Below are 27,728 nucleotides of genomic sequence, written 5' to 3' on the forward strand. Positions count from 1 at the left end.
CCAAACTCTGGCCTGTGGACTTTCATAGCCCTTAATCACTCTTGTACAACATTCATCACTTTCTCATTTCCTCCGCAGCTATTTTGGTGTGTGATTTATCTTCCCATCCAGATGTAAATATTTTAATGTCAGGAACTCAATTTTCTTCAGTGTTATTCTTTCATAATTTATACACCTCCAAGGAACATACACAACATCTACAATAAACTCCACATACAGACTGTTAAAAAAAATACCTGGAAGGCTAGAAAATACTTGATTAAGATGTTCTAATTCAATGAAATCACTGCATTTCCATTCCATTCCACCAAACTGACATTTGTTGATAAATCTCTCTGGGACAGGAGCTGTGCTAGGTCCTGTGGAACCAGAGGCAAAGAGGCCCTGGCCCCTGCCTACCAGGCATTCCCAGTCAACTCAATGTTGCCCTAAGCATCCTCTCATGCAGGGCAAAAAGGGAAACAGGATGTATTATCTCCAACCCCAAATTAAAGAACAAAGGCTATTTCAGCTGGGAAAGACCCTTTACCCTGGCGCTAAAGTACAAGAAGGGTTCGTCACATGTGGACCTATGTTTTGGACAATCTGTTTAGCAGCCTCTTAAAGACAATGCAGAGATGCTCTTTTCCATGTGGATTCAATTCCTCCATCATATTTCAGAGAGGTAAGGACATACATCTTTTAGGGACTTCCCTGATGGCGATGGCACCCCACTCCAGTACTCTCGCCTGGAAAATCCCATGGATGGGGAAGCCTGGTGGGCCGCAGTCCATGGGGTCGCTAAGAGTCGGATACGACTGAGTGACTTCACTTTCACTTTTCACTTTCATGCATTGGAGAAGGAAATGGCAACCCGCTCCAGTCTTCTTGCCTGGAGAATCCCAGGGACAGGGGAGCCTGGTGGGCTGCCATCTATGGGGTCACACAGAGTCGGACACAACTGAAGTGACTTAGCAGCAGCTGATGGCCCCAGTGGTGAAGACTCCATGCTTCCCCTGCAGAGGGGTGTGGTTCCATCCCTGGCCAGGGAACTAAGATCTGACCATGCCACACAGCATGGTCAATAATTCAAAAAAAAAAAATCATTCATAAGGGTCATTTGGTAGATGGTAGACATGGCGCCGCCTCATACACTGCTGGTGGGGATGTGAGATGGTACGGCCACTTTGGAAATGAGCTTGACAGTCTCTGAAAAAGCTGAATATATACTGCTGACCACACAACCCAGGAATTCCGCTCATAGACACCCAGGTATTCACTCCAGGGAAACGAAAATGTGTGTCCACACAGTCTTTTAGGCAAATGTCCATAGCAGTGTTATTCTACAGAAAAAAACCTGGAGGCAATCCAAAATTGACAAGGTGAATGGATAAAGAAAATGTAGCACAGCCGTGTTAGGGGTTACTGTTTAGCAATAAAAAGAAACAAATGACCAAGACTTGCAGCACAGAAGAGGCTCAGACTTCATGCTTAGTGCAAGAAGGCTTCACATTACATGGTTCCATGTACGCAACTTTCCCAGAAGAGGCAAAACTGGGGGGACACAAGGCAGATTGGTGACTGCCTGGGATGAGGGTAAAAGCAGGAGCCCTTACAGTCAAAGCTATGGTTTTTCCAGTAATCATGTACAGATGTGAGAACTGAACCATCAAGAAGGCTGAGCACTGAAGAACTGATGCTTTTGAACTGTGGTGTTGGAGAAGACTCTTGAGAGTCCCTTGGACTGCAAGGAGATCCAACCAGTCAATCCTAAAGGAGATCAGCCCTGAATATTCATTGGAAGGTCTGGTGCTGAAGCTGAAGCTCCAACACTTTGGCCACCTGATGTGAAGAGCCAACTCATTGGAAAAGACCCCGATGCTGGGGAAGATTGAGGGCAGGAGGAGAAGGGGACGACAGAGGATGAGATGGTTGGATGGCATCCCTGACTCAATGGACTTGAGTTTGAGCAAACTTCAGGAGGTAGTGAAGGAAGCCTGGTGTGTTGCAGTCCACGGGGTTGCAAAGAGTCAGACACGACAAAGTGACTGAACAGCAAAAAGTGACTGAACTTGCAAAGAGGTCTGAGGGATCTTTTGAAAATGATTAAAGTTCTACATCTGGACTGTGGTGATGGTTGTGCAACTCTATGAATTTACTAAAATTCACTGAATTATACACTTAAAATGGTGAGTTTTGTGGCATGTTAGTTACACCTTGTAAAGAGCTATAACAAAACACGAAAGACACAGGCCTTGCATTTGTGGGTTTTATCATTTAATTAGGCAGAGAGTCAGTGGATCAGTCATTAAACCCCTAAGTATAGAATTATAAAATCTGCTAAAGAGAAGGAAAGAAAGACCGAGGGTGCAGTAACAGAAAATAGAAAGAGAAACTTCCTTGGAGAGGGTGGCCAGGGAAGGCCTATCTCAAGAGGTGTCCTTTGGACAGAGACTGGGAAGGGCACTCCAGGTGAGGGGATGGCAAGGTTAGAGTCGGCGTGGGAAGTCTAGGAGCCTTACTGTTGCACACTCGTGGTAGAGTTTAAAAGAGTTGCCTCGACCTGCTAACCACATGGCCCATGAGCGGTGGGGCAGGGGTTTAAAACAACTTCTTGTGCCTTCGGTTGGCATCAATCTTCCTGCCAGTCTGTTCTTGCAGCTGATGCGATTGCCCCAGTCATACACCAGCTGCCCAGCCTGTCCACACTGGTCCACTGCTGCCCAGGGCTTGGAGCATGGTGGGGCATGGAGGTGCCTGAGCATGTGCTAGGTGAGGAGACGGCTGAGGTGTGTGTGAGCTCACGCTGCCCCGACACCTGCTGCCCATACTGTGAGTCATGGGCGGGGATGACTGCGGGATCCCGCCTCACAGACTCAGCCAGGCTCAGGCGGTCCAGCACCCAGGTGGGCTGCAGGCTACAAGAAGACCCACCTGCCCACACCTCCTCTCACCTGTAGGACATAACTCTCTTTTTCTTTTAATTCTAATTTTTACCTTCCACCCTTTTCCTGTCTTTTTTTTAAATTGAACATTTTATATAATTGCATTTTCTCTTTCTTGGTACTTCAGTCATACTTAAAAATTTTTTTTATTTAATTGGTTTATTTGGCTGCAGCCAGTCTTATCTGCGGCAGGCAGGATCTTCCATCTTAATTGGGGCATGAGGAATCCTTAGTTGCCACGTGCAAGATTTTCAGCTGCCGCATGTGGTATTGTTCAGGGATCGAACCCAGGTCCCCTACATTGGGAACGCAGAGTCTTAGCCACTGAGCCACCAGGAAGTTCCCCAGGATATAATGCTCTTGAGGGCAGACCTGGATTCAGATCTCCACAATGGCACTGCTGAGCTATGTGACCTTGGACTTCACTGAGCCTTGCTCTCCTCCTTTGCTGAATGAGGATGTTGGGGTATGGGAAAGTGTAGATCTGGGATTAGAACCCACATCCACTCAGCTATGAAGCCCTGGTTTCTCCACCACACCATATGGGCTGGCTTCTTGCGATGGCCCTCACTGAGGGTCTAGTTCAGTGTTCTCAGCCCTGACTATGCAATCAGATCAAACCTGGGAGTTTGGTGAACTTTGGGATCCACCCTTAGAGATTGGTTTAATTGCCCTCAGGTGGGGCCCAGGGACCAGTATATTTTAAAAGCTCCCCAGACAATTCAAACAGGTTGCCAGGGTTGAGAATCACAGATCCAACCCCTTCATGTTCTTTGTTTTACTTTTTTAAAAATCCTTTCATTTTAGAGACAAGGAGACGGAAGCACAGAGACTCTGAATGACTGTCCCCATCCCCAGAGATCCCCCAGCCATTTTCAGCTAAGCTGAAACTTTTGAATTCTGCCCTCTGCATGAAAAAGCTATAGTGCAGTTATATAAAGCCCCAGTGAAGAACCAGAGCTTTGTAATCAGATAGCTGTTGTTTAGTTGCTCAGTCATGCCAGTCTCTCTGCAACTCCATGGACTGCAGCACACCAGCCTTCCCTGTCTATCACTATCTCCTGGAGTTTGCTCAAACTCATGTCCATTGAATCGGTGATGCCATCCAACCATCTCATCCTCTGTCGTCCCCTTCTCCTCCCGCCTTCAATCTTTCCCAGCATCAGGAATCTGATGAGTCAGTTCTTCATATCAGATGGCCAAAGTACTGGAGCTTCAGCTTCAGCATCAGTCCTTCCAATGAATATTCAGGGTTGATGGAGGTGGATTCAATCCCAGGTTGTCACTTTGGCCTGGGGAAAGTCACTTCATCTCTCTGACCCTCAAGATCTTCATCTGTGAAAATAGGGGTTATGGGAAGGCTAAACCAGATATGCGTGTGCGGAGAGGAGATGCTTGTTGATCGGACTGCATCCTCCAGAAGAGGCCTTCCGTACAGCTTGATGGACGTTTATTGAGCACCAGCTACAGGTTGGCCCCTGTTTCTGGGGCTACAGCGCTGGGAGCAGACAGAGGAGACAGGAAACACAGGAAACAGGCTGGGCTGGACAAAGTGGAGGGGCTCCGTTAGCCATTTAACACAGGCTGTGGGAGCCCCAGTCAGACCTGAGATGGGGCACGGTGTGTAGGGTACAGGCTGACTCCATCAAAGGCCTCTTTCCTAGGACCCTGGGTTTGGGGAAGTGAACATTGACCAAACAACTACTTTACATTAAGTCTTTTGCTTTTGTTGGCTCACCTGAGCTTCAAAACAGCCCTTCAGGACAGGCAACATCTCTGGTGTTTTCAGTTCAGTTCGGTCGCTCAGTCGTGTCTGACTCTGTGACCCCATGAACTGCAGCACGCCAGGCCTCCCTGTCCATGACCAACTCCCGGAACTAACTCAAACTCATGTCCATTGAGTCAGGGATGACATCCAACCATCTCATCCTCTGTCGTCCCCTTCTCCTCCTGCCTTCAATCTTTTCCAGCATCAGGGGCTTTTCCAATGAGTCAGTTCTTTGCATCAGGTGGCCAAAGTATTGAGTTTCAGCTTCAGCATCAGTCCTTCCAATGAATATTCAGAACTGATCTCCTTTAGGATGGACTGGTTGGATCTCCTTGCAGTCCAAGGGACTCTCAAGAGTCTTCTCCAACACCACAGTTCAAAAGCATCAATTCTGGTGTTTTAGAGATGAGGTTCAGAGAGGTGTGGAACCTTGGCTAGGCTCTCAGCTAAGGACAGAATCCACTTAGAGTCTGACTCCAGAGTGGGATCTCATCCCACGGTCCCCAGCCCTAATCAGATGGGGTCTTTGGGGGCTCCCAGCCCACCATCCTTGCTCTGACTGGCTGGGCAGTCTCTAGGGAGCTCTCCCCTTGACTCAGTGGGGCTGGGCAGCTGGTCTGCTTTGAGGGCACCTGGCTCGATGCCTTTCTCCTGTCCCCACCTGCTCCCCCAGCCGAAAGCCAAGGACACCCAGGAGTGGGAAATAGTGCCTGGCCTGGGATTGCTCCTGAGAACGTAAGCCTTCAGGTTTCAGGATAAAAGATACCTTCCTGAGTGGCAAGACACACTCCTAGCCCCAGTTCACCCACAGTCCTCACTGCTCTAAATACACCAGACACTGGAGCCTTCTTCCTGTCCTCCTGTGTCCTGACCACATCCGGGTCTGTGTACAGGTGGCTCCCACTGCCTGAGCCCTCTGCCCTCCTCTGGGTGTGTGACTCCATCCGTCACACTCAGCTCCTCCCTCTCCAGTGCCCCTGCCCTCCCTGCCATGTGCAGCATCTCCAGAACCCAGCACCTCTTCCCTGTGTGATCAGTTACATTTGCTGAGTTGGTCTTGACATCCTCTCCCTCCTGCCTGATCTAGCTTGCCCACCTTGGCCCACTCTACTTCTGTGCCCTTTCCCATTTCTCTATGACTTGACTTTGGCTGTCAACCAACACATTCATGTGACCAAATGTTTTTGTTTATGATCAACGTCTTCTCCATTTACCAAAATGCAGTGAAGTGGCTGCTCGGTGTTAAAGCAAACATTATAAAACATGAATTTAAAAGAGCTCTTTTCTCTTCTCCGCCATCCTATGTGCGGTTGAGTTCTCTCCTCACCATGTCTTCTCACAAGACTTTCAGGATCAAGCGATTCCTGGCCAAGAAACAAAAGCAGAATCGTCCCATTCCTCAATGGATTTGAATGAAAACTGGCAATAAAATCAGGTACAACTCCTAGAGAAGACATTGGAGAAGAACCAAGCTGGGTCTTATTATAAGAAGCAAGCTGGGTCTATAAGAAGTGGTCTTAACGTGTGTGGCACACATGTTAAGACCACTTTTTTAAGCAGCCAAATCACAATGAAAACATCACTACTGTAATGCTTGGCCCATGATGTTATTTCCTCACTATCAGTCTGAGACCCAGTAATAAATATAAAACGTTGGAATTGTTATTGTATTATATGGTTTGTGATGACGTACTGAATAAATACTGTCAGTTAGGACATGGGCCTGTCCAATGATAGAAATGTTCTCTAGCTACCAAGTACTTAGAAGTACAGCTTGTAAAATAGGAACTGGCTTTTAAAAATGTTGTTGTCTTATTGTTCCCTATAACTAGCAGCTCTTACACCTACTGTTATAGGAAGTACACGTATGTGTCATCCTTGAACCTGAAGGCAGCACCTTTTTAAAATAAACCGTTGGGGGGAGGGGTGCTTGCCACAAGACATGCAGGATCTTAGTTCCCCAACCAGGGATTGAACCCACTTGGCTGCCAGGAAAGTCCCATAAAAAGCATGTTTATATGCTATTCTATGATGTGGACCAGGGTTTGGCAAACTGATCTGCCTGTTTTTGTATGGTCTGTGAACTAAAGTTATGCATTTTTAAATGGTTGAAAAAATCAAATGTTTTTGACATTTAATAAATTCAAGTTTACCTACCAAAAAAAAAATAAATAAATAAAACATGAATTTAAAAGAGAGGTTGAAAGCCATTAGAAGGAGATAGGGAGAGATCTTTTTGGGCTTCTGGACTGAATTAGTAACTGAAGTGGAATATATAACTTACCCAAGAGTGTTCTAGCAGCCAAAGCAAAAGGGGAAATGGCAGTGTGGTTCTGGGGTGACTTGGTTCCTTGAAAAACCACACCCTTACCCCCTCAACTGATAAGGGCTGAAGATAAAAAAACTACCGGCAGGGAAGACCTTTGAGGAAGTGGGTTTCCAGGCTCCGCATGCCTGTCCCTCCTGGCAGTCTCTGTGCTCATCCCAGCTAATGCTCAGGAATTTCTTCTGCTTCACTGCTCCAACCTGGCCTACTTTCCCCAGCTCTGGGCTCCGCAAAAGTAGTGGGTCTCCCATCTGAGAAACGTCAAACTTGGGCCAGGTGACCACTGTGGGGGAAGCAGCAAAGACTTAAAAACTGAAACAGGGACTAGAATAGATGACCGATTCAGGTCCAGCCCTCAGAGTCTGTGAGTTTATGCTGGGTAACCGAGGTGCAGCCCAGATTCCCAGCCAGCTCCGGTTCCTGTATGCTCCTTCAGAGAAAACAAATTCACACATCACAACTTGAAAGCTGCCTTACTCTGGGTTAGTGACCATGTTCCACGCAGCTTCAGGCTCTTCATGTAGAAAACAGGGACGATACTGATCACAAGGAATCGTGGAGTCAACGACAGTGCATGTCTAACTTTTATTTATGTATTTTCCTACATGATCAGAAGCAGAAAGGGTTTTGAAGCTCCTGAAAAAATCAACAACAACAAATAGAACTAAGAAAGCTACATTAACCAGAAGATTAAAATCAGAAAAGTTATTTCAGGGACTTCCCTGGTGGTCTAGTGGTTAAGACTCTGTGCTTTCCCCTCCCCCGCCCCTCCCCTAAAGAAAAGAAAAAGAAAAGCTATATCATCCCTGCTCCCTACTTTCTGGCTCTGTGACCTTGGGCAAGTTGCTTTGCTTCTCTGAGCCTCGGTTTCCTCATTTGTAAAGTGAGATAGCAGTATCCTCCCCCGTGGGTATTACAGAGTTGAACAATACGGACGAGTGATTAGCACACTGTCTGGCATACAGTAAGCAGGCAATGCATTGTAGCAATCTTATTATTGTGTAATCTCATTTTTTGTTTATAAGAAGAGTAACCTGGGTAAAAGCTGAGCCACTTTGAGGCCAGTCTCAAATCCTTATTGAATTAGAAATATCATTTCCTTTCCCCACCACACACAAAAAAAGCAATTCAAATGTTTATTCAGTACTTCCAAAAATGTTAAAGATTTCATTCATTTAAAGATTTCATGCATAATTTCAACATAACTTCTTAACATTCCTTTTCCTCTCTTTGTTCCTTCTTCTCTTCTTCCCTCCCACCCTCTGCACACAGCACACACATCTGTCTTCCGAGTCCCTCAAATATTTTCTCAAAGCTCAGGCTTCACGGCTCTGGCTCCCTGGCTCCTGCTCCAGCCTCTCCCGTCTCCTCCCTTCCAGCATCCTCTGCCCTGTCTCTCCTGGCTTCTGTCTTTCTCCTCCCTCACCCTGTTACTCAGATCCACAGGACAAAGCCAGGCTGAAGATACCTGAACTACAGTTTTCTTCCTGAAAGGTAGGAGGGGGACTTCCCTCGTGGTCCAGTGGTTAAGAAATCTGCCTGCCAATGCAGGGGACACAGGTTCCATCCCTGGTCCAGGAAGATTCCACATGCCAAGGGGTAACTAAGCCTCCTCCGAGGGGTAACTACTGAAGCCCGCACATCTAGGTCCTGCGCTCTGCGAGGGGAGAAGCCACTGCAGTGAGAAAACCCCTGCTTGCCACAGCTAGAGAAAGCCCGCATGCAGCAAGGAAGACCCAGTGCAGCCATAAATAAATAATTTTTTTTAGTAAAGGAAAAGCAGGTATAATGTGAGCATCCAAAATATGTTCCAATGGTCCTGTATTTAAATCATGTAAAGTGCCAAGTATGGGGCCCAGGGCACATTTGATAAACAGCATCTACTGTTGGTCAGGACTTAATGGACCTCCAATCCCTCACAGAAACTCAAACTGCCCAACTGAATCAGAGTAGCTAGTGGCCCAAGGAGAAAAGGATCAGGCTGGAACATCCTGGTCCCCAGCCCCATCCCAGGCAACCTCTCTACAGCATCGGGTGAGTCAAGAAATAGTCTAATTGGATCTGACAAGCTCTGCCTGCCCTCCTGGACCAACCTCCTAACGGGCTCCTCCTTACTACATCCTCTTAGACAGGCTGGTGGGTGGGTGTGTGTGATAGGGGAGTCTGTTCCTAGAGAGTCTGGTGATACTCTCCAGGAGCTCTAGACTATAGCTTCAGTTCTGTTATGGAAGACAAGACAAAATAAAAAATCGAATAGCTCTTTTAACGAGTCTCATTTTGTCTGCAGACCTATAGCTGTCCAATCTATCCAGACTCTGACTTGGTACGTGGTATCAGCAACCCCCTATCCAAATCAGTTAACCACTAAGGATTCCTGGGGTACACACTGTATGCTAGACATTACCATCAAGATGATAACAGAGGAAAAGTGGAGGAAGAATACCAATAAAAACTGTTGCCATTTATTGAAGGCCTATGAAATATAAGCCTCTCTACAAATTCTGGAGGATTCTTCTTGGACCTGCATTGGGAAGATCCCCTGGTGAAGGAAATGGCTATCCACTCCAGTATTCTGGCCTGGAGAATTCCATGCATAGTCCATGGGGTTGTAAAGAGTCGGACACGACTGATCAACTTTCACTTTCACTTTTCACACTTGGATCTTGCTGAGTCCTGAGGCTGGGATAGCTAGACCCACATGGACTTCAAACACCAGGTACCTCTGAGACCCTCAGGCTCGGTGGCCTGGCCAATCAGAACCCTTGGTCACACTGACTGGCCAAGGAATGGATACATATTTCAGTAACAGCCAATGAGACTTGGTTTGGCGAATGCTGTTAGAACTGTTGGGAAAAGAGTCTCTGTTTCTGCTGGAGCTGTGGGAGATTAGGACGCATGGCTAGAGCTGCTGGCAGCTGCTTTGTGATTAGGAGGAGAGCCTGCCAGAGAATGAGATCAGTAGGGAGGGAAAGAATCTTGAGGGACCAAGAGACTGACCCTGAATCCTGACGACATCATCTGAGCTCCTCAGTGCAGCCATGCCTAGAGCTTGCTCGACCCTGTCCTTACCATTTTAAGGTAGGCTTTCTGCCAGTTCGAGCCCTGATGCTCTGACTACTGTACCCAGAAACCTGAGTGTTTGGCAGAAGCATCCTCAACATCCAGTCTATAGGAGCCTGACAAGGGAATCGGGTTCTCCTGGCACACAACTGCCCACGTTTCTGTCAGCACAGCGAGCCCACAAAGGCCAACAGAAGCAGTATGGCGCCAGAACGGAGGAGCAAGTCCTCCTAGGCTCGCTGTGTCACCTTGGGGGAGTCACTTTCCCTCTCTGAACGTTCACTTTCCTCACCTGTAACATGGGGCCGGGGTGGGAATCATGGTATCTGTAGAACAGGTTTGTTCCCATGAGGCTGTTTGGGGAGGGGAATACTGGGGACCCCCGAGGAGCTGGGGGTGAGGGTCAGAATGGGCAGCACATCTTCTCCCTGCTGTGCCCCGAGCAGCATGAAGACCAGGGCCTGTCTTTCCCAGGCAGCCTGTGGGATGGAACAGAGAAGACAGCTCGAGTGCTGGAAGTCCTCAGTTCTAGTCCTGGTTCTGCCGCCAGAGCAGGGTCTGCCTCTGGGTATGCACCTCCCCTGCCGGTGTGTCCCCTTCAGAAGTGGAAAAGCCACGCCCTTTCTCCTCGGTTTTCTGGAAGGGTCAGGATCCTGTCGTGTTCACTGTTGTACATCTCCAGTACTCAGCCCAGCTCCTGCCTCACTGATCCAGCAATCCAGGATGCCCATCATGCGAGCGAAAGAACTGCGGTCAGGATACCTGACCTTTCTTCTCTTCTTTTCGGAACATGCTGTTGGAGTATGACACATACAGAAAAAAGGCACAGATCCTAAGGAGGCTTCACAGACAGCACATCCCTGTACCCAGCCCTCCCACCCACAAGCCACCCTCTACCAGCGCCTGGAAGTCCCCTGGTGCCCCCATTCCAGTCATTCCTTCCACAAGGCAAGGCTGGCTTCTGACAGCATCAAAGTGCTTTGGACTTTATAGAAATGGAGTAACGCTCAACATTTTCCAGTGATTCATAGCTTACAAAGAGCCCATGTGTACACAAACTCATTAAATCTTCACATCAGTACTGAGGGGTAGGCAGGAATTACAAATTCTACTTTACAGAGGAGAAAACCAAGGCTCAGAGAGAAGGGAATCCCCTGAATTACATCACTGGTAAGTGGACTGCCAGGATAACTGGTTCCATTTTCCGGTCTCCCTGGATCTCAGAATGTCCCTCCAGGCATTAGGATGCAGTTCCCAGGAATGGTCTGGGCAGCTGATAGTATAAGTTACCAGTCCTCCAGGATGGAGAGAAGGCACAGACCTTCAGTCCAGAGAAGATCTGGGCACCTTCAGGGCAGGGCCCACCTCTCCCTTCTTTCAATCCGTGGCACTCAACAAACTTTGTGAATTCTGGCAAGTGGCCCCCCTCCCTGTCTGCTTCCCTCCAAGCTGGAGAATTCAGAAGGCTGTTGAACGGAAACAGGGAGAGTTATTTCCCCAGCCCCCTCCCTGCCCACCAGGTGGCCACATACACTGCCCAGGTTCCATGGTCTCATTTGGCTCCTGGCACACTGTGCCCAGGATGAACTCTTACACATCCTTCAGTGTCCCAACTCCCATGTTCTCTGGAATGTCTGTTTCTCCTAACCATCCACTTATCCCAGAAATTAACCCGCATTAATTTCTCTTTCTCAACACAACACAATCACAAAGTCACACGGACAAAACACACTCTGGCTGTATCTTTCTCTCTCTCTCTTTTTCACAAACTGGGCTGCATATACAGTTGTTCCAAATAATAGCCACGGCCCTCGCAGGTCTGCACATGCGAACAAACACAGGCTACACCACAAAACCACAGGATTTGGTTTCTACTTGTTTACAGCTGAGGCACAGAATATCTTTCTACCATACCAGCGTGTGTGCACAACAGGCCCAAGAGTACAGATCACACACCATACAAACACACAGACACACACTTCCTTCACTCAGGCAATCACACAACCACATGTAGAGACAGTCCTTCCCTGACATACAGACCGGTGTAGGCGCGGGGAAGCATCAGTCCTTCACTCTGGTTCCATCCCTCCTCTTTTCAAGCCTCTCTCACTCTTACACACACACACACACACACACACACACACACGGGCGCGCCCGCGCAGCTGCACACACACACACACACACACACACACACACACACGGGCGCGCGCGCGCAGCTGCACACACACACACACACACACACACACACACGGGCGCGCGCGCGCAGCTGCACACACACACACACGGGCGCGCGCGCGCAGCTGCACACACACACACACACACACACACACACACACACGGGCGCGCGCGCGCAGCTGCACACACACACACACACACACACACACACACGGGCGCGCGCGCGCAGCTGCAATGCCCTGGCTCACACTCCGTGCAGGCACCAAGCAGGAAGACAAAGGTCGCCGAGGCTCCCGGCGCCACGCACCGAACGCAGCTGAGCGGCTCCCTGGCCTTGGCCGGTCCCGAGCCGGGTCTCGGCGAGGTCTGGAGCCCGCGCCCGGCGCCGGAGCCCCAGCCCGGGTCGGCCCTCGGGGGTGCGCACGCGGACCCCCGGCCCCGGCCCCGGCGCGCCGAGAGTTAAGGCGCGGGCGCGGGCGGGGAAGGCGGCCCCGGGCGTGATTGGCCGCGCCGCCCGGGCCCCGCGCCCCCGCGCCTCACCATTGGTCCGTCGGCGGGCCCGCCTCCCGGGGCTCAGTAGCGCGAGCCGCGCTCACTCGCGGGGTGCGAATCTCGCCGTCCGGGCAGCGCGGCCAAGACCCGGGAGTGGGGCCGGGAGCGCGGCGCGGGGCCGGAGCGGAGCGCGCGAGCGATGGTGAGTGCCGCGCCCGGCCCGCCTCGACCGTGGGACTCGGGGCCGGCCCGGTGCGCGGGGGGCCTGGGAGCCGGCTGCGGCTGTGGGGAGGTGTGCAAGTCGGAGGGCGCGCGGGCCGCGCTCTGCTCGCCTGGCGGCGCCGCGCTCTGTTCCGTTGGGGGCGGCTGGAGGGGGTCGGGGTGGCCGCTTCGGTTCGTGCTCCCTTGGTGTGGTTTTGCGCTAGGGTGTCCGGAAGTCCCTGAACGTGGCTGGGCTTGGAGACCCTCGGCGGGTTCCGTAAGGGGGTCGGGGACCATCCGAAGCGCTGGATTCGGTAGGACCTGAGTGTCCGGGGACTCTGAGGCGGGTCTAGGACTGAGGCTCGGCTTGGAGCGTCGTGGATGGTTGCGCCGAGAGCTTCGGAGGCGTAGTTCGGGCGCCCCGGGACTACGGATCCACTATGCCCTGAGGGTTGAGAGTGGATGCTGTCAGAGACCAGGGGCCCCTGGGGGGACCCTAAGCCCAGCGATCTGGTCTCCCCAGCATGTCCCAGTAATGGGTCTTTATCGGAGGGGGTTGCTGAGGCCACTGACTCGGATGGGCAGTGGCACCCGGGAGAAGGGACATGGGGACTTCGGGGGGGCGGGGGAGGGGGGGTGGTATTTCTGAAGTCCCCGGAGAGAAATCCGTTTGATCAGGCTGAATTCGTTGAGGCTGTTTTAGAGAGGAGGGTTGTTCTGGAAGGAAAGCCAAGATCTTTCAGTACCTCTCTGGGGCCTGGTGACCACCTTGCCATTATGGAGGCCAAGGCCACCTACTTCTCTGTGGCTTGTTTTCTCCAAGGGCAGGCCCCTCCGATTCTCTCTCTAGTCCTGCTCTGTGCCCTGTGGAGTGGATACAAGGCACCATGTAGGGCCTGAGGAGGGCATGAGTCAGTGATGGTGGCTGCCAGTCCCACGGAAGATCCCGTTCTTCTTCCCTTCAAGCCAGTCCCCTCTTTTCTCACCCACGAGTGTCTGCCTCCCCTGCACCACCACGAGCCACTCCAGAGTCAGTAATAATGAAGTTATGGCTTGACTCCGCACCTAGAGGCGCTTAGAGACCATCTTGGATCCAACCTACCTCTTTGATCAGGAGCCTCCCCCCTGGATCGCTCCTCGTGAACAGTTGCAGTGGCAGGGTGCTCACTCCCAAGTGGATCGGCACTTGATTTAAGGTCTCAGTATATGGGAAATAAAAAAAGGGTGACTTTGAGGTCATATCATCCACTCTGCCTCCAAGCCCACCCTGACCTTAGTTACTCAGAAAGAGAAATTTATCCTTCTCAAAAATCAGTTAAAGAAGGCGAGGTCACTGTGCCTTGGTGATACTTTTCAGAGCCTTACAACCTTCCAGCCTGTCAGAAAGACCCCTGGTTTTGTCCTTAAACAGACTTGGGTTTGAATTCTGGCTCCTCTACTTCCCCAGAGGGACAGGTGACATCATCACCTCTGAGTTTCCGTTTCCTCTTCACCTGTGAAATGAGACGATATGTCTTATCTCCCACGGATGGGGTACAGATTTGCTGAGCTAACCCAGCAAGAGGGCTTTACTTGAGTACAGCTTAGTTTCCTTTCTGATACAACCTTAAGCTCCAGGTAGGAAGTTCTACCTGACATCTAACCTATTTGCTGAGTACAGAAGAATGATTAAAGTTTATCATGTGGGGAGAAAAAGGGGAAGGTGATACTTAGAAAATCGGGCATTAGCTCATCATTCAACAAAGATTTATTGAACTCTTCTATATGCCAAGTCCTATCTAGGGAGGAAAAATATGGTCATAAACACCATGGTAAGAGCACTTCTGTGGGACTTCCCCTGGCCACCCAGTGGTTAGGGGCTGCGCTTCCACTGCAGGGCGCCCGGGTTCAATCCCTGATCAGGGAATTAAGATCCCACATGGCACATAGCATGGCCAAACAAAAAAAAAAAAGAGGGCTTTCACTAGTCCATAAATGTCCACACCATCCTCAGGCCAGGTGGCATGTCTTTAAGAGAGGTGGCGCAATGCTGCCAGGGGAGGGCTCCTTTCTGGATGGAGAGGTGGGAGAAAGCTTCACCAAGCAGGTGGCATCTGAATTGGAGAGAACATCCCAGGTCAGGGCACCTGTGCGAGCAGAGGTGTGGGAGTGTGGGAAGTATTCTTGGAAAGGGCCCAATGGGGCTTGGTCGGCATGTGGGCACTGGAGTGGCAGGAGAGAGGAGAAGGTGGCAGGGGATGCTGCTGGGGCTGGATGGTGGGAGGCTGGGGCAGGCCGAGGGGCCGGAGCTCCACGGTGCGTAGTTGGTCCACTGCAAGCGGGTGGGAAGAAGCAGACGTCAGGCTCCTCGGCCCCTGTCATTTTGGTTTCTCCTAAACACCAGGCCCTGCGCTCATTCCTGAGGTGGGGGTGATTCAGGGCTGCTAGAGTGTTTATTCCTTGGCTCTCCTGCTCCACGGGTTTTAAACAATTCAGCGTTCTTGCCAGCATTGCCAAGTTTCCCCTGGCCCCTGGGTTCCTAACGGGGCTCTGCTCAGAGAGCGCGTGGGCTGTTTCCTGTGTCCTGTCTCCATCTCCTTGATGGTCCCCAGCTTCCCACCTTGGTCTCTAACCCCTCGACAGGGAGTCAGCGCTGCTCTCAGAGGTTTCAAGTAGACGCCCTGCCGCCCCCCCGCCCCGCCCCTGCCCCGCAGGCTTGGGAGATGAGGGTTCTCAGGAGGCTTTTTGTGCCTCTGTCTCTGGTTGTCCTTATACTGCCCAGCAGCAGGCGCAAAGAGGCAAAGGACATTGTCCAGGGTCACACAGCAAGATGGGACCAGAGCAGGCACAAACCTCCTGGATGTCTGGGGGGTTCCCAGACAGACAGTGTGGGGGAAGGAGGCCCAGCCTGCTCTTGTGGAGCCCTGAGAATGTTTCTTTACCTTCCCAACTAGGGGTTGAGCTGGAGGGTTGGCAGTCATCTTTACTGTAGGTGGCTGAGCTGAGAACCGGGTCCAGCTTCCAAGGGTCAAGACTGGGTGTACCACCCACTTGCTGCGTGACTTTGGATCACCTGTTCCTTCTCTCTGCGCCCCCTTTCCTGCCAAGTGTGGCAGATTTGCTCCTTGTCAGGATCACAGGCCAGTACCACCTGGTACACGACACAGAAATGCTTCACAAACTGTTGAGAACTTGCAGGAGGAGAAGGGGACGACAGAGGATGAGATGGTTGGATGGCATCACCGACTCAATGAGTTTGAGCAAGCTCTGGGAGATGGTGAAGGACAGGGAAGCCTGGCGTGCTGCAGTCCCTGGGGTCACAGAGAGTCCCATGCAACTGAGCGACTGAACAACAACAACAAAATGACTGAAGATGGGAGGCCAGCTACACGCCCCCCAACCAGTCTGCAGGGAGTTCCCAGAGTACAAAGTATCTTTCCCCAGTGTGGCCAGGCCACTGTGCTATTGGGTCATTGCTTATAGGCACCTTATTAACTTTTGTTAAAGAATAGATACATTGTTTCCCAGATGGAATTGGAGAGACCAAGCCCTATCCTGGGGGAGAAGTAGGATTTAAGTAGTAGGCGGGCTACGGGGTGGGTTCAGCAGAAAATTTCAGGTGTTGGCCTAGACACAAACAGCTTGGCCAAAGTCCACGCTTTGATGTCTGCGGTGACAGCAACAAGGGAGGAGCCATCAGCAAATGTTTACGACATTTTGTTGCCTCAATTTTTTCTTTTCAGTTAACTAGGTAAGCGCCTCGCCCTGGTCAAAGTGCTGCATCCATTCATTCATCCACCCATTCATTCATCCACCAAAAAAGTATGCCTGGCATAATGCCAGGAGCTGGGGCTGTGGGCATCAGTGTGGATGAGACTGGGAGGTCTGTTTTTCAGGCCGGCAATCAGGAGATATGGAGTAGGAAATTACAAGTGTGATTTCTGTTACCAAGGAGACACACAGGGTGCTGTGGCACAGATAGGGCAACCTGGGGCTGGAGAAAGGCTGCCCTAGAGGACATGCCATGAAGGTTGTGGCCTTAAAGAATGGGCGAGACCGGGAAGAGCATTCCAGGCGGGGGAAGCGGTAAGTGGGAGATGGGACAAAACTTGATGCTCTCGGGAATTAATTTGCCTGCAGGCTTAGAAGATGACGCTTGGTAGGTGGCCGGGGTGGGCGGGTACAGGGAGGGCCCGGTTCAAGATTTGGGGCTGGATCCTAAGGGCAGTGAGGGGAGTGACGTGGTCAGGTCTGCATTTTTGAGATCATCGCAGAGGCTGCTTTGCGGAGAATGGAGGGAAAGGGCAAGGCTGGAGGCCGGGAAACCCATTAGGAGACCGCTAGAGCGGCCCCAGGAGAGATCACAGTGGTCTGAATACCCACTGCTGCCCCCCAACCCTACCTCACACTCCCATCATGCTGCCCAGGGTGGGCGGTGCAGCGAGGAGGGGGTCTGGCCCTAGAGGTCTCCCAGAGCCCCCTGCCCTGTTGGCGTGGACCTTCCTCTTCTCCTGATTTCATGCAAATAACTAGCGAGTCTCTGGGAACTTTGATCTAACAAACGAGAAAGGTGAAGTTTCCAAAAAGTTCTGAAACAAGGTAGAAAATGGGGATGCAGCTTCAGGGTCCCCCTGGCCATGGGGGTGTATCAGGGAAGGCTTTCCAGAGGAGGCGGCATTTGAACTACTTCCTTGGGCCACAGTGAATGGAATGGAAGGCTTCCAAGGAGCTAAGCTTTGGAGAGAGGACAGTAAGGAGATACTGACTCACTGGGAAGGACCCTGATGCTGGAAAGATTGAGGGCGGGAGGAGAAGGGGTGACAGAGGATGAGACGGCTGGACGGCATCACAGACTCGATGGACATGAGTCTGGGTGAACTCCGGGAGCTGGTGATGGACAGGGGAGCCTGGCGTGCTGCAGTTCATGGGGTTGCAAAGAGTCGGACACGACTGAGGGACTGAACTGAACTGAAAGAGGTATAGTCTGGCAGGGGGCAAAATTTAATGAGTAACCAGTGCTGACTGAACCCCACTGCCAGAGGAGGGCGCTGGGAGTCTAGGACCCGGGGGTCCTGCCCTTTCCCCAGTGGTCCTGAGGATGGGGTGCCCAGGCCTGTCTCGGCTCACTGACAAGCCTCAGAAAGGCTCCCTCTCCCCACAGGCCTCCTGGTGGGGGAGTTAGTGAGGGGCAGATGTAAACAGAGGAACAAGTTTCTGGAAAACATTCAGGAAATAAGCTGAAGGAGGATCCAACTTCAGGGAGGTGGGCCTGGCTGCTCGATTTCCTTAAAATCTTGGAGTGCTTGTGTTAAAGGGGGATTTGTAACCACCTAATTCAACAGCGCTATCTTACAGGAGGAAAGACTGAGGGGTAAGGTGAGCGTCCACCATGTGCCTGGCACTTACGTGTCACCCTTGTGACCGTCACACCAACTGCAGGGAGCAGCTTCATCCCCATTACGGACCTGGGAAGGCTGAGGCTCAGTGACCAGCGGGGAGTTAGGACCTGTAAGCGGGCAGCAGCCTCCCGATCACTCAGGATCCTGGCCTCAATCCCACACTGCCACTCGGTTTGGCGGAAACAGCCTTCCTGGGAAACCCCCTGGGGACGGGGATGGGACTGTTGGGCTATGGCCAGAGACCCTGGGAGCTGGTTGGGGCTGGACGCTGGCCAGGCTGACGTATTCATTTCACCTTTGCCCGGCACTTGACAGTTGGTGATGTCCTTCCGCCCACCCCCTTCTCCACCTGTCCGTGATCCCACGGCCAACAGGTGGCCAAGCCAGGGCTGAAACCCAGGCCCTTGTCCCCCAGCCCAGACCCCTGTCTCCCAGCTCCCGGCATTGCCCCGGGGGCCCCAGACCAGGTCCCCAGTGGCCCCTGGCTGGAGACATCCCCAGCCTCCTGACCTCATGCTCCCCGATTGTGAGGAGCGGCCCCTGACCCAGAAGACAAACCCTCCTCTTCCCCAGACTCCTCCCCACCAGCTCCTCCCCTCCTCGGCTGGAAGGCCGGAGAGGGCTGTGGGCAGCAGGCAGGAGTCAGGTTACAGGGTAAACACCGCAGAGTCAATATTTAGCTCTCCTGGAACCGAGCCTGCCTCCCACGCGCCGCCCCCAGTGTGCGGGCCTTCCCGGAGCTGGTCACCAAAGGCAAGGCCAAGGGCGGAGATGTAGCTTCAGCCTACGGCCCTCCGCAAGACGCACTTAGTTTTACCATCTGTAAAATGGCGTGGCTAGAACAGACCGATTCAAGGGGTCCTTTTCAGCTGTGATATGCAGGATTCCAAGCATGATGCTCTGGTTCAGAGCACGGGTGTGGAGTTGGCCAGTCTGGGGTTTCCATCTCAGCTCTGCATTTCCTCCCTGCGAGGCTGTGGGAGCTTCAGTTTCCCAGTCTGTAAAATCAGCTGCTAACGGACCTGTCTTGGAGGATCACTGGTGAGGATTAACAAGATGACACATTGATGCGCAGAGTTTGGGGCACAAGATAAGAAGTGAGTGGGGCGTCCTTGGTGGCTCAGACAGTAAAGAATCTGCCTGCTGTGCTGGAGACCCGGGTTCAATCCCTGGGACAGGAAGATCCCCTGGAGGAGGGCATGGCAACCCACTACAGTATTCTTGCCTGGAGAATCCCTGTGGACAGAGGAGCCTGGCAAGCCACAGTCCATGGGGTTGCAAAGAGTCGTACACGCCTGAGCAACTAACACACATAAACACAAGAAGTGAGTAAGTGGTGGTGGTGGCTGTTATTCCAGATAAACATTTGATAATCCTCTGGATCCAGGCACTGGGTTGCGTCACTTGGGAACAAGAACCAAGGGTGGGAACTGTAACCTCAAACCCTCCTAGTACTTGGGCTAGGGGAACCCAGGAGTTGAAAAAGTCCTTGGATTAACACCACACACACACACACACACAAATTGAAAAAGCCCCTGGGTTAACACCACACACACACACGCACACACCCAGGTCCAGGACTGACCTCAGCGATCTGTGGCGTGAGAGGGATGAGGGAGGAGGCAGGGGAGGACGGATGCATTTCCGAAGCGGTTAGTTCACAGGAGCTTCGCGTCCAGTACAGAGAGGGGCCGTTGCCTCCAGCCCTGGAGAGGAGGGGGCGTGGGGCAGGGCAGACAGGGAGGGGGCAGCTGCTGGCCGGCAGGTGTGGGCCAGGGTCCAGCCTGGCTCCCTCGCTTTTTGCGCTGTCACCTGGGACAGCATGCCACCTCTCTGAGCTTCGTTTTTCCCCGTCTCTAGTATGGAGATGGTGGCTCCTGTTTTGTATTCCAGTTGAAACACTTGTATCAGATGCTGTTTCGGAAGAACCCAGTTCCCTCCTGGCACATCCAGGGGGCTCAGCCTGTTTTATCAGCCTCTTTTATGGTCACGAGAACCACTCGCTGGTCCTGCTTATCAGCGTGCTTCTTGAGGGCATGAGTGTGAATTTTTAAAAATTGTGGCAGAGGGACTTTCCTGGCGGTCCTGTGGTTAAGAATCCGCCTGCCGGTGCAGGGGCCATGGACTCGATCCCCGGTTGGGGAGCTGAGATCCCACCTGGCCACAGAGCAGCTAAGCCCGTGGGCCACAACCACTGAGTCCGTGCTCTGGAGCCCCTGAGTCGCAACAAGAGAAGCCCCTGCCCACCGCAGCTAGAGAAAGCCCACGTACAGCACCGAAGACCCAGTACAGCTATGAATGTAAAATTAAAAAGTTGCGGCATAATTTACACAAGATGCACACATCTTGTACGGCTCAGTTTTCACAGATGTACACACTTACATAACCACCACCTAGAGCAAAATATAGAACCTTCCTGCCGCCGCCAGAGAGTTCCCACGTGCCCCCCCCACTTCCCGTGGGAAGTTCCCATGTCAGTCCCCCTGCTTCAGGGGGCCACTGACCTATCTTCTGTTCCCCTGTTTGGCCTGATTCTGAACTCTCTGCGTGAATTCACATGTATGTATGCCTGGGTCTGGTTTCCTTCAGCTTCCGTCAGCACTGAGTGTAGCTCCTCCAAGCTGTTGCCAGGATTCATGCCTTTGTGGGCTCTGTTACATGCAGCTGGTTGGATGTACACGTGCACGTCCGTGGATGGTGTTTGAGTGGATTCCAGGTAGGGGCGGCAGTGACATTCCCGTGCCTGTCTCCTGGGCGGGTCGGAGGGTCGGTGTGTGTTTCCTAGAAACTGCCACACATTCTCCAAGGAGGGCTCTGTTCACCGCTTTGCCCTGGACCCACAGCCTAACCTAGACTACCTGCCTGATGAATGTCCTTCTAAAGAAAGATGGAATTTGAGTCCTTGCTTTGTCTTAAGGCTTCAGACCTATGCCGATGGCCTCGGGACCTGACCGCTCTGGGCAGGGGCTCTGCCCAGATCCTGAGCTTTGTCTAGAAGCCCCTCAGTCCTCGGGGCAGGGTGGGAGTCTGGCCCGGGGGACCCCAGGCCGTGAGGCTCTACCACTGATTGGCTGTGGGACCTTAGGAAGTCCCTTCCCTCCCTGGTCCTCAGTTTCTGCTTCTCCCAAACATGGTGTGGATTGAAGGTTTCTGCGACTCCCTGGTTTGGTGGGCTCCCCTCATCTGGGAGTATCTGCTCCCAATTGCTCTATGCTTCTCCACCTCAGGGCTTGCTCCGGTGCCCCTGTGTCCCGAATCTCCAAGGAAGGACCCTTTAGGAAAGTGGGTCGTCTCTTCATTCTTGGCACCCTCGATAAATACCTCCTTGTGACTCAGTCCTCTCTGGATGAGATTTCCCCCTGGCCAGAGGGGGCCCCTGGTGGTGGGAGCCCCACCCATGGAGGCTCTGCAAAGGTAACAGGGCCACCCTGGGTCTGAATCCTGCCGCTGCTGGTTCTGTGACCTTGGGCAAGTGACTGCATCCTCTTCTGCAGGGTGATAAGGCTGAAGTGAGGTCCTGCCTCATGGTGGGGGCCGCAGAACCCCTGCCTGTAAGGAGCTGCCTTCTAGGAGAAGGAGCCACAGATTTTAAACAGGCAAACCAGTCAGCCAGAAAGAGCCCATCAGAGAGAGGAGAGAAAAGGAACACGGGGATGAGGCTGTGGGAATGGGAAACTCTAGATGGCTGGGGAAGGATGAGGACGGGGCGGCCAGGCAGAGATGCGGGGAGAGGAGAGAATTCCAAACAGGATAGCCAGTGCAAAGGGCCTGAGACAGAGATGAGGGATCAGGCACATTATGAGTGGCTGGAAGGCTGATGGGACTGGCTGATGGATGGAGGGAGCAAGGGGGAAGTGGGTAGGAAGAGGTGGGTGTGGAGAGGCCAGGTCCTACAGGGCCTTGTCAGGCTTGGTTCATGGGGAGTTGGCATTTCCTCTTTTAATTAATTTATTTTTGGTTGCACTGGGTCTTCCTTGCTGTGCGTGGGCTTTCTCTAGCTGTGGCCGGCGGGGCCTAGCTGCTCTTCGGTGTGGTCCACGGGCTTCTCATTGCCGTGGCTTCTTCTGTCGCCGAGCACAGTCTCCAGAGCATTTGGGCTTCCGTAGTTGCGGCCTGCGGGCTCAGTAGTTACGGCACACAGGGTTTAGTTGCCGCGGCATATGGCATCTTCCTGGACCAGGGATCAAACGTGTGTTCCCTGCGTCAGCAGGCGGACTCCCGTCCAGTGTGCCACCAGGGAAGTCTGGCATTTCATTTTTCAGAGTGATGGGAAACCGCTGCAGGGCTCCAGACGGGGCGGGGACGCATTTGGCTTTAGGAAGGCTCCGGCTGCTGTGTGGGGAGATGGCCTGTAGGGGGCAGGAGTGAGGCAGGGAGGCAGCGCCCAGTGGGAGCCACCTTCACCTGTCCTGTGGGCAAAGGAGGCTTCTGTTAGGCCAGGACCGGGGCTTTGAGCAACTGCTTCAGAGGAGGAGAGAGAGGTGATAGGGCCATCCCAGGTGCTAAAGATGTTCCTGGAAGCTGAGCCTGGTGGGCAGAGAACTGACGCTTGGAGTCAGAGAGACCGGTCTTAAGACCTGCTTTTGAACTCAGCCTTCCAGAGCGAGTTTCGGGTCCTCCCAGAGGGACCCCTTTCCCAGCACCCCAGGCCCTGGGGACCCAGGGACATGGAGCAAGAAGGGCCCCTCCGCACCCTCTGCCGAGAAGTGAGGCGGAGGAAGTGATAGCCTCCAGGGCTCCCAGTCCTCCCCCCACCCCTCCTCCACAGGCTGCAGCTCCCATGGCCCGGCTCCAGGCCGTCCTGGGGCTTTGTGGTTCCGGGGTGTTCCGGCCTGGTCTGAGGCAGGAGGTGGCCGCGAGAAAGCGGTCCTTCACCTTCCTCTGCCCCTGAATGGGTGGTTACTGGGTATCCTGCTGGGCTTCCCCGGTGGGTGGGGAGGGAAGCCACAGGGAGGGCAGGGCCTGGGAATTCACAGTCTCTTGAGAGCCACATGCAAATGGGGACTTAGATGTCATCTAGAGCGGTCTCTTCATGGGGAGACAAAGATTCAGGAAGGGAAAGAACAGTCTTGTGGACCTGACTGCTTCCCCTTCCGTGCAAGTCCTCTGCAGCCAGCAAAAGTTAAGAAGTTAATACGAGGTCTTTCTGTATATCCTCCCTTAAGCATCAGCTCTGGCTTGAGCTGGTGTCTTTGAGGAAAAAGGGATCTGGAAGTTGAAACCCTGGAAAACAAAGGGCCTGTATCTGGGAGAGAAACAGAATTAGAATAGAGCCGTTTAGCAGGGAGAGGAAGGGAACTCGGAAGGCTGAAAAAAGTTGGAATTCAAGCTGAATCAGCATTTGCTGAATGCATCTTCTGTGCCAGGTATGGGGGTATCTCTGCCCACCCCCCAACAAGGAACTCCCAGGCCTGTGGGAGAGACAGACAAGTCAACTGGCAACAAGTGAGAAGCCACAGCCTTTAAAGGCTGGGTGACTGATTTGGCCCAGGGTGGTGATTATTTTGAGCTGGGTCTTGAAGGATGAGTAGGAGTTCGCCAGCCAGGCAGAGCCAGAATTTAAATCTAAAGAGTCTGTCTTGGCTTGGCCTCACTACCCTGTGAGCCTTAGGAGATGTGAATCCTCTGGTCCTGGGCCACTGAGTGTGAACCCTGGGCAACTGTCCAGCCATTTCTCATCCAACCCCTGATCCTGTCCTCTCAAACCCTGTTGCCTCCCACTTCCACCAGGGTGGTGGGTGGTAGACCAGCCTTGCATGGAGAGTCTCTGCCCTCTCTTGATGGCCAGGACTTCAGTCCTGAGAAGGACGCACAGATTCCACCGCCAGTGCACCTGTGGCTGCAGAGCAGGCACGAAGAGACGGTGAAGGATTTCCTCTTTCATTTTGCAGCTCTTCTCACTTCCCTGCACCAACCCCCACCCCCAGCAACCTGAGATGTACTTTGCATAACACACTTCTCAGATCTTTCCAACAATCCCGGCAATTAGATGGGCTTCCCTGGTGGCTCAGAGGTTAAAGCATCTGCCTACAACACGGGAGACCTGGGTTCAATCCCTGGGTTGGGAAGATCCCCTGGAGAAGGAAATGGCAACCCACTCCAGTAGTCTTGCCTGGAGAATCCCATGGACAGAGGAGCCTGGTGGGCTACGGTCCACGGGGTCCCGAACAGTCGGACATGACTGAGCGACTTCACTTTCACTTGTCACCATTTTAAGCCTGCAAAACGCCTGACCTGCCTCTTGAGAAATCTGTATGCAGGTCAGGAAGCAACAGTTAGAACTCAACATGGAACAATAGACTGGTTCCAAATAGGAAAGGAATACGTCAAGGCTGTATATTGTCACCCTCCTTATTTAATTTATATGCAGAGTACATCATGAAAAACTCTGGGCTGGATGAAGCACAAGCTGGAATCAAGATTGCCAGGAGAAATATCAATAACCTCAGATATGCAGAAGACACCACACTTATGGCAGAAAGCAAAGAAGAACTAAAGAGCCTCTTGATGAAAGTGAAAGAGGAGAGTAAAAAAGTTGGCTTAAAGTTCAACATTCAGAAAACAAAGATCATGGCATCCGGTCCCATCACTTCATGGCAAATAGATGGGAAAACAGTGGAAACAGTGGCAGACTTTATTTTGTTGGGCTCCAAAAATCACTGGAGATGGTGACTGCAGCCATGAAATTAAAAGACGCTTACTCTTTGGAAGGAAAGCTATGACCAACCTAGACAGCATATTAAAAAGCAGAGATGTTACTTTGCCAACAAAGGTCCGTCTAGTCCAGGCTCTGGTTTTTCCTGTGGTCATGTATGGATGTGAGAGTTGGACTGTGAAGAAAACTGAGCACCGAAGAATTGATGCTTTTGAACTATGGTGTTGGAGAAGACTCTTGGGAGTCCCTTGGACTGAAAGGAGATCGAACCAGTCAATCCTGATATTGAAGCTGAAACTCCAATCCTTTGGCCACCTGTTGCGAAAAGCTGACACATTGAAAAAGATTCTGATGCTGGGAAAGATTAAAGGTGGGAGGAGAAGGAGATGACAGAGGATGAGATGGTTGGAAGGCATCACTGACTTAGTGGACATGAGTTTGAGTAACCTCCGGGACTTGGTGATGGACAGGGAGGCCTGGCTTGCTGCATGGGGTCCATAGGGTCGGACACGACTGAGCGACTGAACTGAACTGACTGAACTGTCACCATTTTAAGCCTGCAGAAGGCAACAAAGAGAGTTTGAGCTGCACGTCCACGGGCACACGGCTAAGCACATACTCTAGAATCTGCTCCTCAGCTGGTCTAACTCCAAGGCCTGTGCTCACGTTTCTAAGCCGTGAGGAAGCAGACCAGTCATGATAGGCTGGGCCTTTCTGGTGACTGGTGCTCCGACCCCCATCCACGCAGCCTCTGGGCTTCTCATCAGGGCCCCAGGACTTCTGCAGGTGGGTGGTAACAGTAGACTCCATTGTATTAGTGGCAGCCCTTCTCAAGCCCAAGTGTGCGTGAGAGTCCTCAGGGGCTCTGGCGACAAATGCACGTTTCATCACCGTTGTCACACGCACTCTGACTCCGTCTGTATGGAGTAGGGTACAGACAGGAAGTTACGTTTCCAGTGAGCTTCCAGCTTCCTATTCTGATGCTGGCGGGTGATTGATCACACTTGGGCAACCCTGACTTACTGCACGTCCGCTCTGCAGGCAGCACTGTTGTAGGCTTTTTGTTTTGTCATTTCAGCCATCAGAACGTTGCTCGGTGGGGGAAGTTGGTACAAAAGAAAGTGAGGAGTCTTGAGACTTCCACCAGTCATAATGAGAACATTTGTAACCAACGTGTCAGACGTATTTCATCTTCAGATTAATTGGCTGAGGAAACTGAGGCTCAGAAAGGTTCAGGGACTTAGAACACACATCCCTCAGCTCCTGATGCCTGTGTTCTCAGCCCTGCATGCGGCCTCTTTTGCACGTTCCCAAACACAGGCTCTTAGAGGCCTGGGATCTAAGGAAATATGGGAAGATTGGTGGTGGTGGTAACTACCATTTTTTGAGCAACTCCTGTGTGCCAGGCAGACTATAGAATGGTGAGCACACAGAAATGGTCTTGGGTAATTGCACAGATTTCTGATTTTGAGCAGAATACTATGTGATCTTATGTCTGAAGAGCTCATCCCAGGCAGGGGTTGGGGGGACAGCAGTGGCGGGGAAGACATCTCTCAGGAAAAAACAATTGAGGAGAAATCTGAAAGGTGAGTTACGTATTAACCAGGTGAAAAGATAGAAAAGTACTCTAGGCTAAGAGAATGGCATGTGCAAAGGTCCTGAGGTGGGTGGCCTATACAGCATGTTCAGCATAGCTGGAGTAGAAAGTGAAAGTGACCCAAGGTGAGGCAGAGGGGTTTGCCAGGGCCTTGGCCCCATGGGGCTGTGTGGACCAGGTGAGCAACTTGGACTTCATCCCAACAGCAGTGGAACATGGTAAGCCACGAGAGTGTGTGTGTTTTCAAATCAATAAACTTTATAGGCTTTATTTTCTTCTACAATGAAAGATCCCACTTAAGCCTGTGAAGGAAGAAAAGACAAATGTCTCTAACTCGCAGGGTGGAGGGTCCACCTGGCCCTGGATGGGACGCCAGCAGGGAGATGGCTGGACCCGAATCGCCTTTTATTAGACTCACTCTGGCTGCTGAGTGGAGATGGGCTGGGGGGAGGGGGCAGGAGTGGAGGTGGGAGATGGTGGCCCTGCCCGAGGGAGTGGAAGGGAGAGGCAGACAGAGGCGCTGGGGGGTAGAGCCGATCACTTTGATGAGCAAATGGAGCCCAGGAGGTGTGTGAGCTGCTCTGGGTCAGGGTCACACAGCTTGTTGGTGGGCCTTCCCGCAGAGCTCTGACTCAGGGCCGAGCTTCTGGGCAGCTCTTTTCCAGAGTCCTCCTTTCAGGCCTTCTCATGCCTGTGCCCGCTCCCAACTCCCCAAGGGTGGGGCCTGCTGACTTCAGGGGAGGGGGGGGCTTCATGGCACATATCTGTCTTTGAAGCATCTACCGGGGGAGGGTGGTGCTGACCCCCAGATTCTTTCCCTCTGACCTCTGCCCTCTGCCCTCTGCCTGGCCATCCCCCAGCTTTGAAGGAGTCTGCGGAAGTGGGGCTGGGATGGGGATTGGAGCTGTCGTGCTTACATGGCCCCTGCTTGGGCAGGAGTGGGGGCCCTTGCAAGGATCTGAGGAGACGCCCTGCTGTGGAAAGAAAGAAAGGACAGAGCCTGGGCCTCTGCAAGTGGGCCCCCCGAGATGTAGGAGATGCCCCGCACCCACACCTCTTGAGCTGGAAACAGCTGGCTGCCATTTAGGGTTTTTCTCCTCCCCCTCCCAGCCCCGCATTAACTCCCTGGCACATGCCACCTCTGAGATGTTC

The 27,728-nt window shown here is 52.4% G+C and overlaps 1 protein-coding gene and 1 pseudogene across 1 annotated transcript in view; both read left to right on the plus strand.

Annotated features, from left to right (window-relative positions):
- The first annotated feature begins 5,969 nt into the window (after positions 1-5,969).
- Positions 5,970-6,200, plus strand: LOC112443418 (large ribosomal subunit protein eL39-like; annotated as a pseudogene).
- A 6,660-nt stretch (positions 6,201-12,860) lies between these two features.
- ECE1 (endothelin converting enzyme 1) overlaps positions 12,861-27,728 on the plus strand; it is a 124,808-nt gene continuing 109,940 nt past the window's right edge. The window contains exon 1 of the mRNA XM_005203072.5: positions 12,861-12,947. Within this exon, the coding sequence (XP_005203129.1) occupies positions 12,945-12,947 (3 nt within the window). The 5' untranslated portion in view covers positions 12,861-12,944. The remainder of the gene's footprint in view (positions 12,948-27,728) is intronic.

The sequence above is a fragment of the Bos taurus genome, chromosome 2, assembly GCF_002263795.3.
Source record: "Bos taurus isolate L1 Dominette 01449 registration number 42190680 breed Hereford chromosome 2, ARS-UCD2.0, whole genome shotgun sequence".
NCBI lineage: Eukaryota > Metazoa > Chordata > Mammalia > Artiodactyla > Bovidae > Bos > Bos taurus.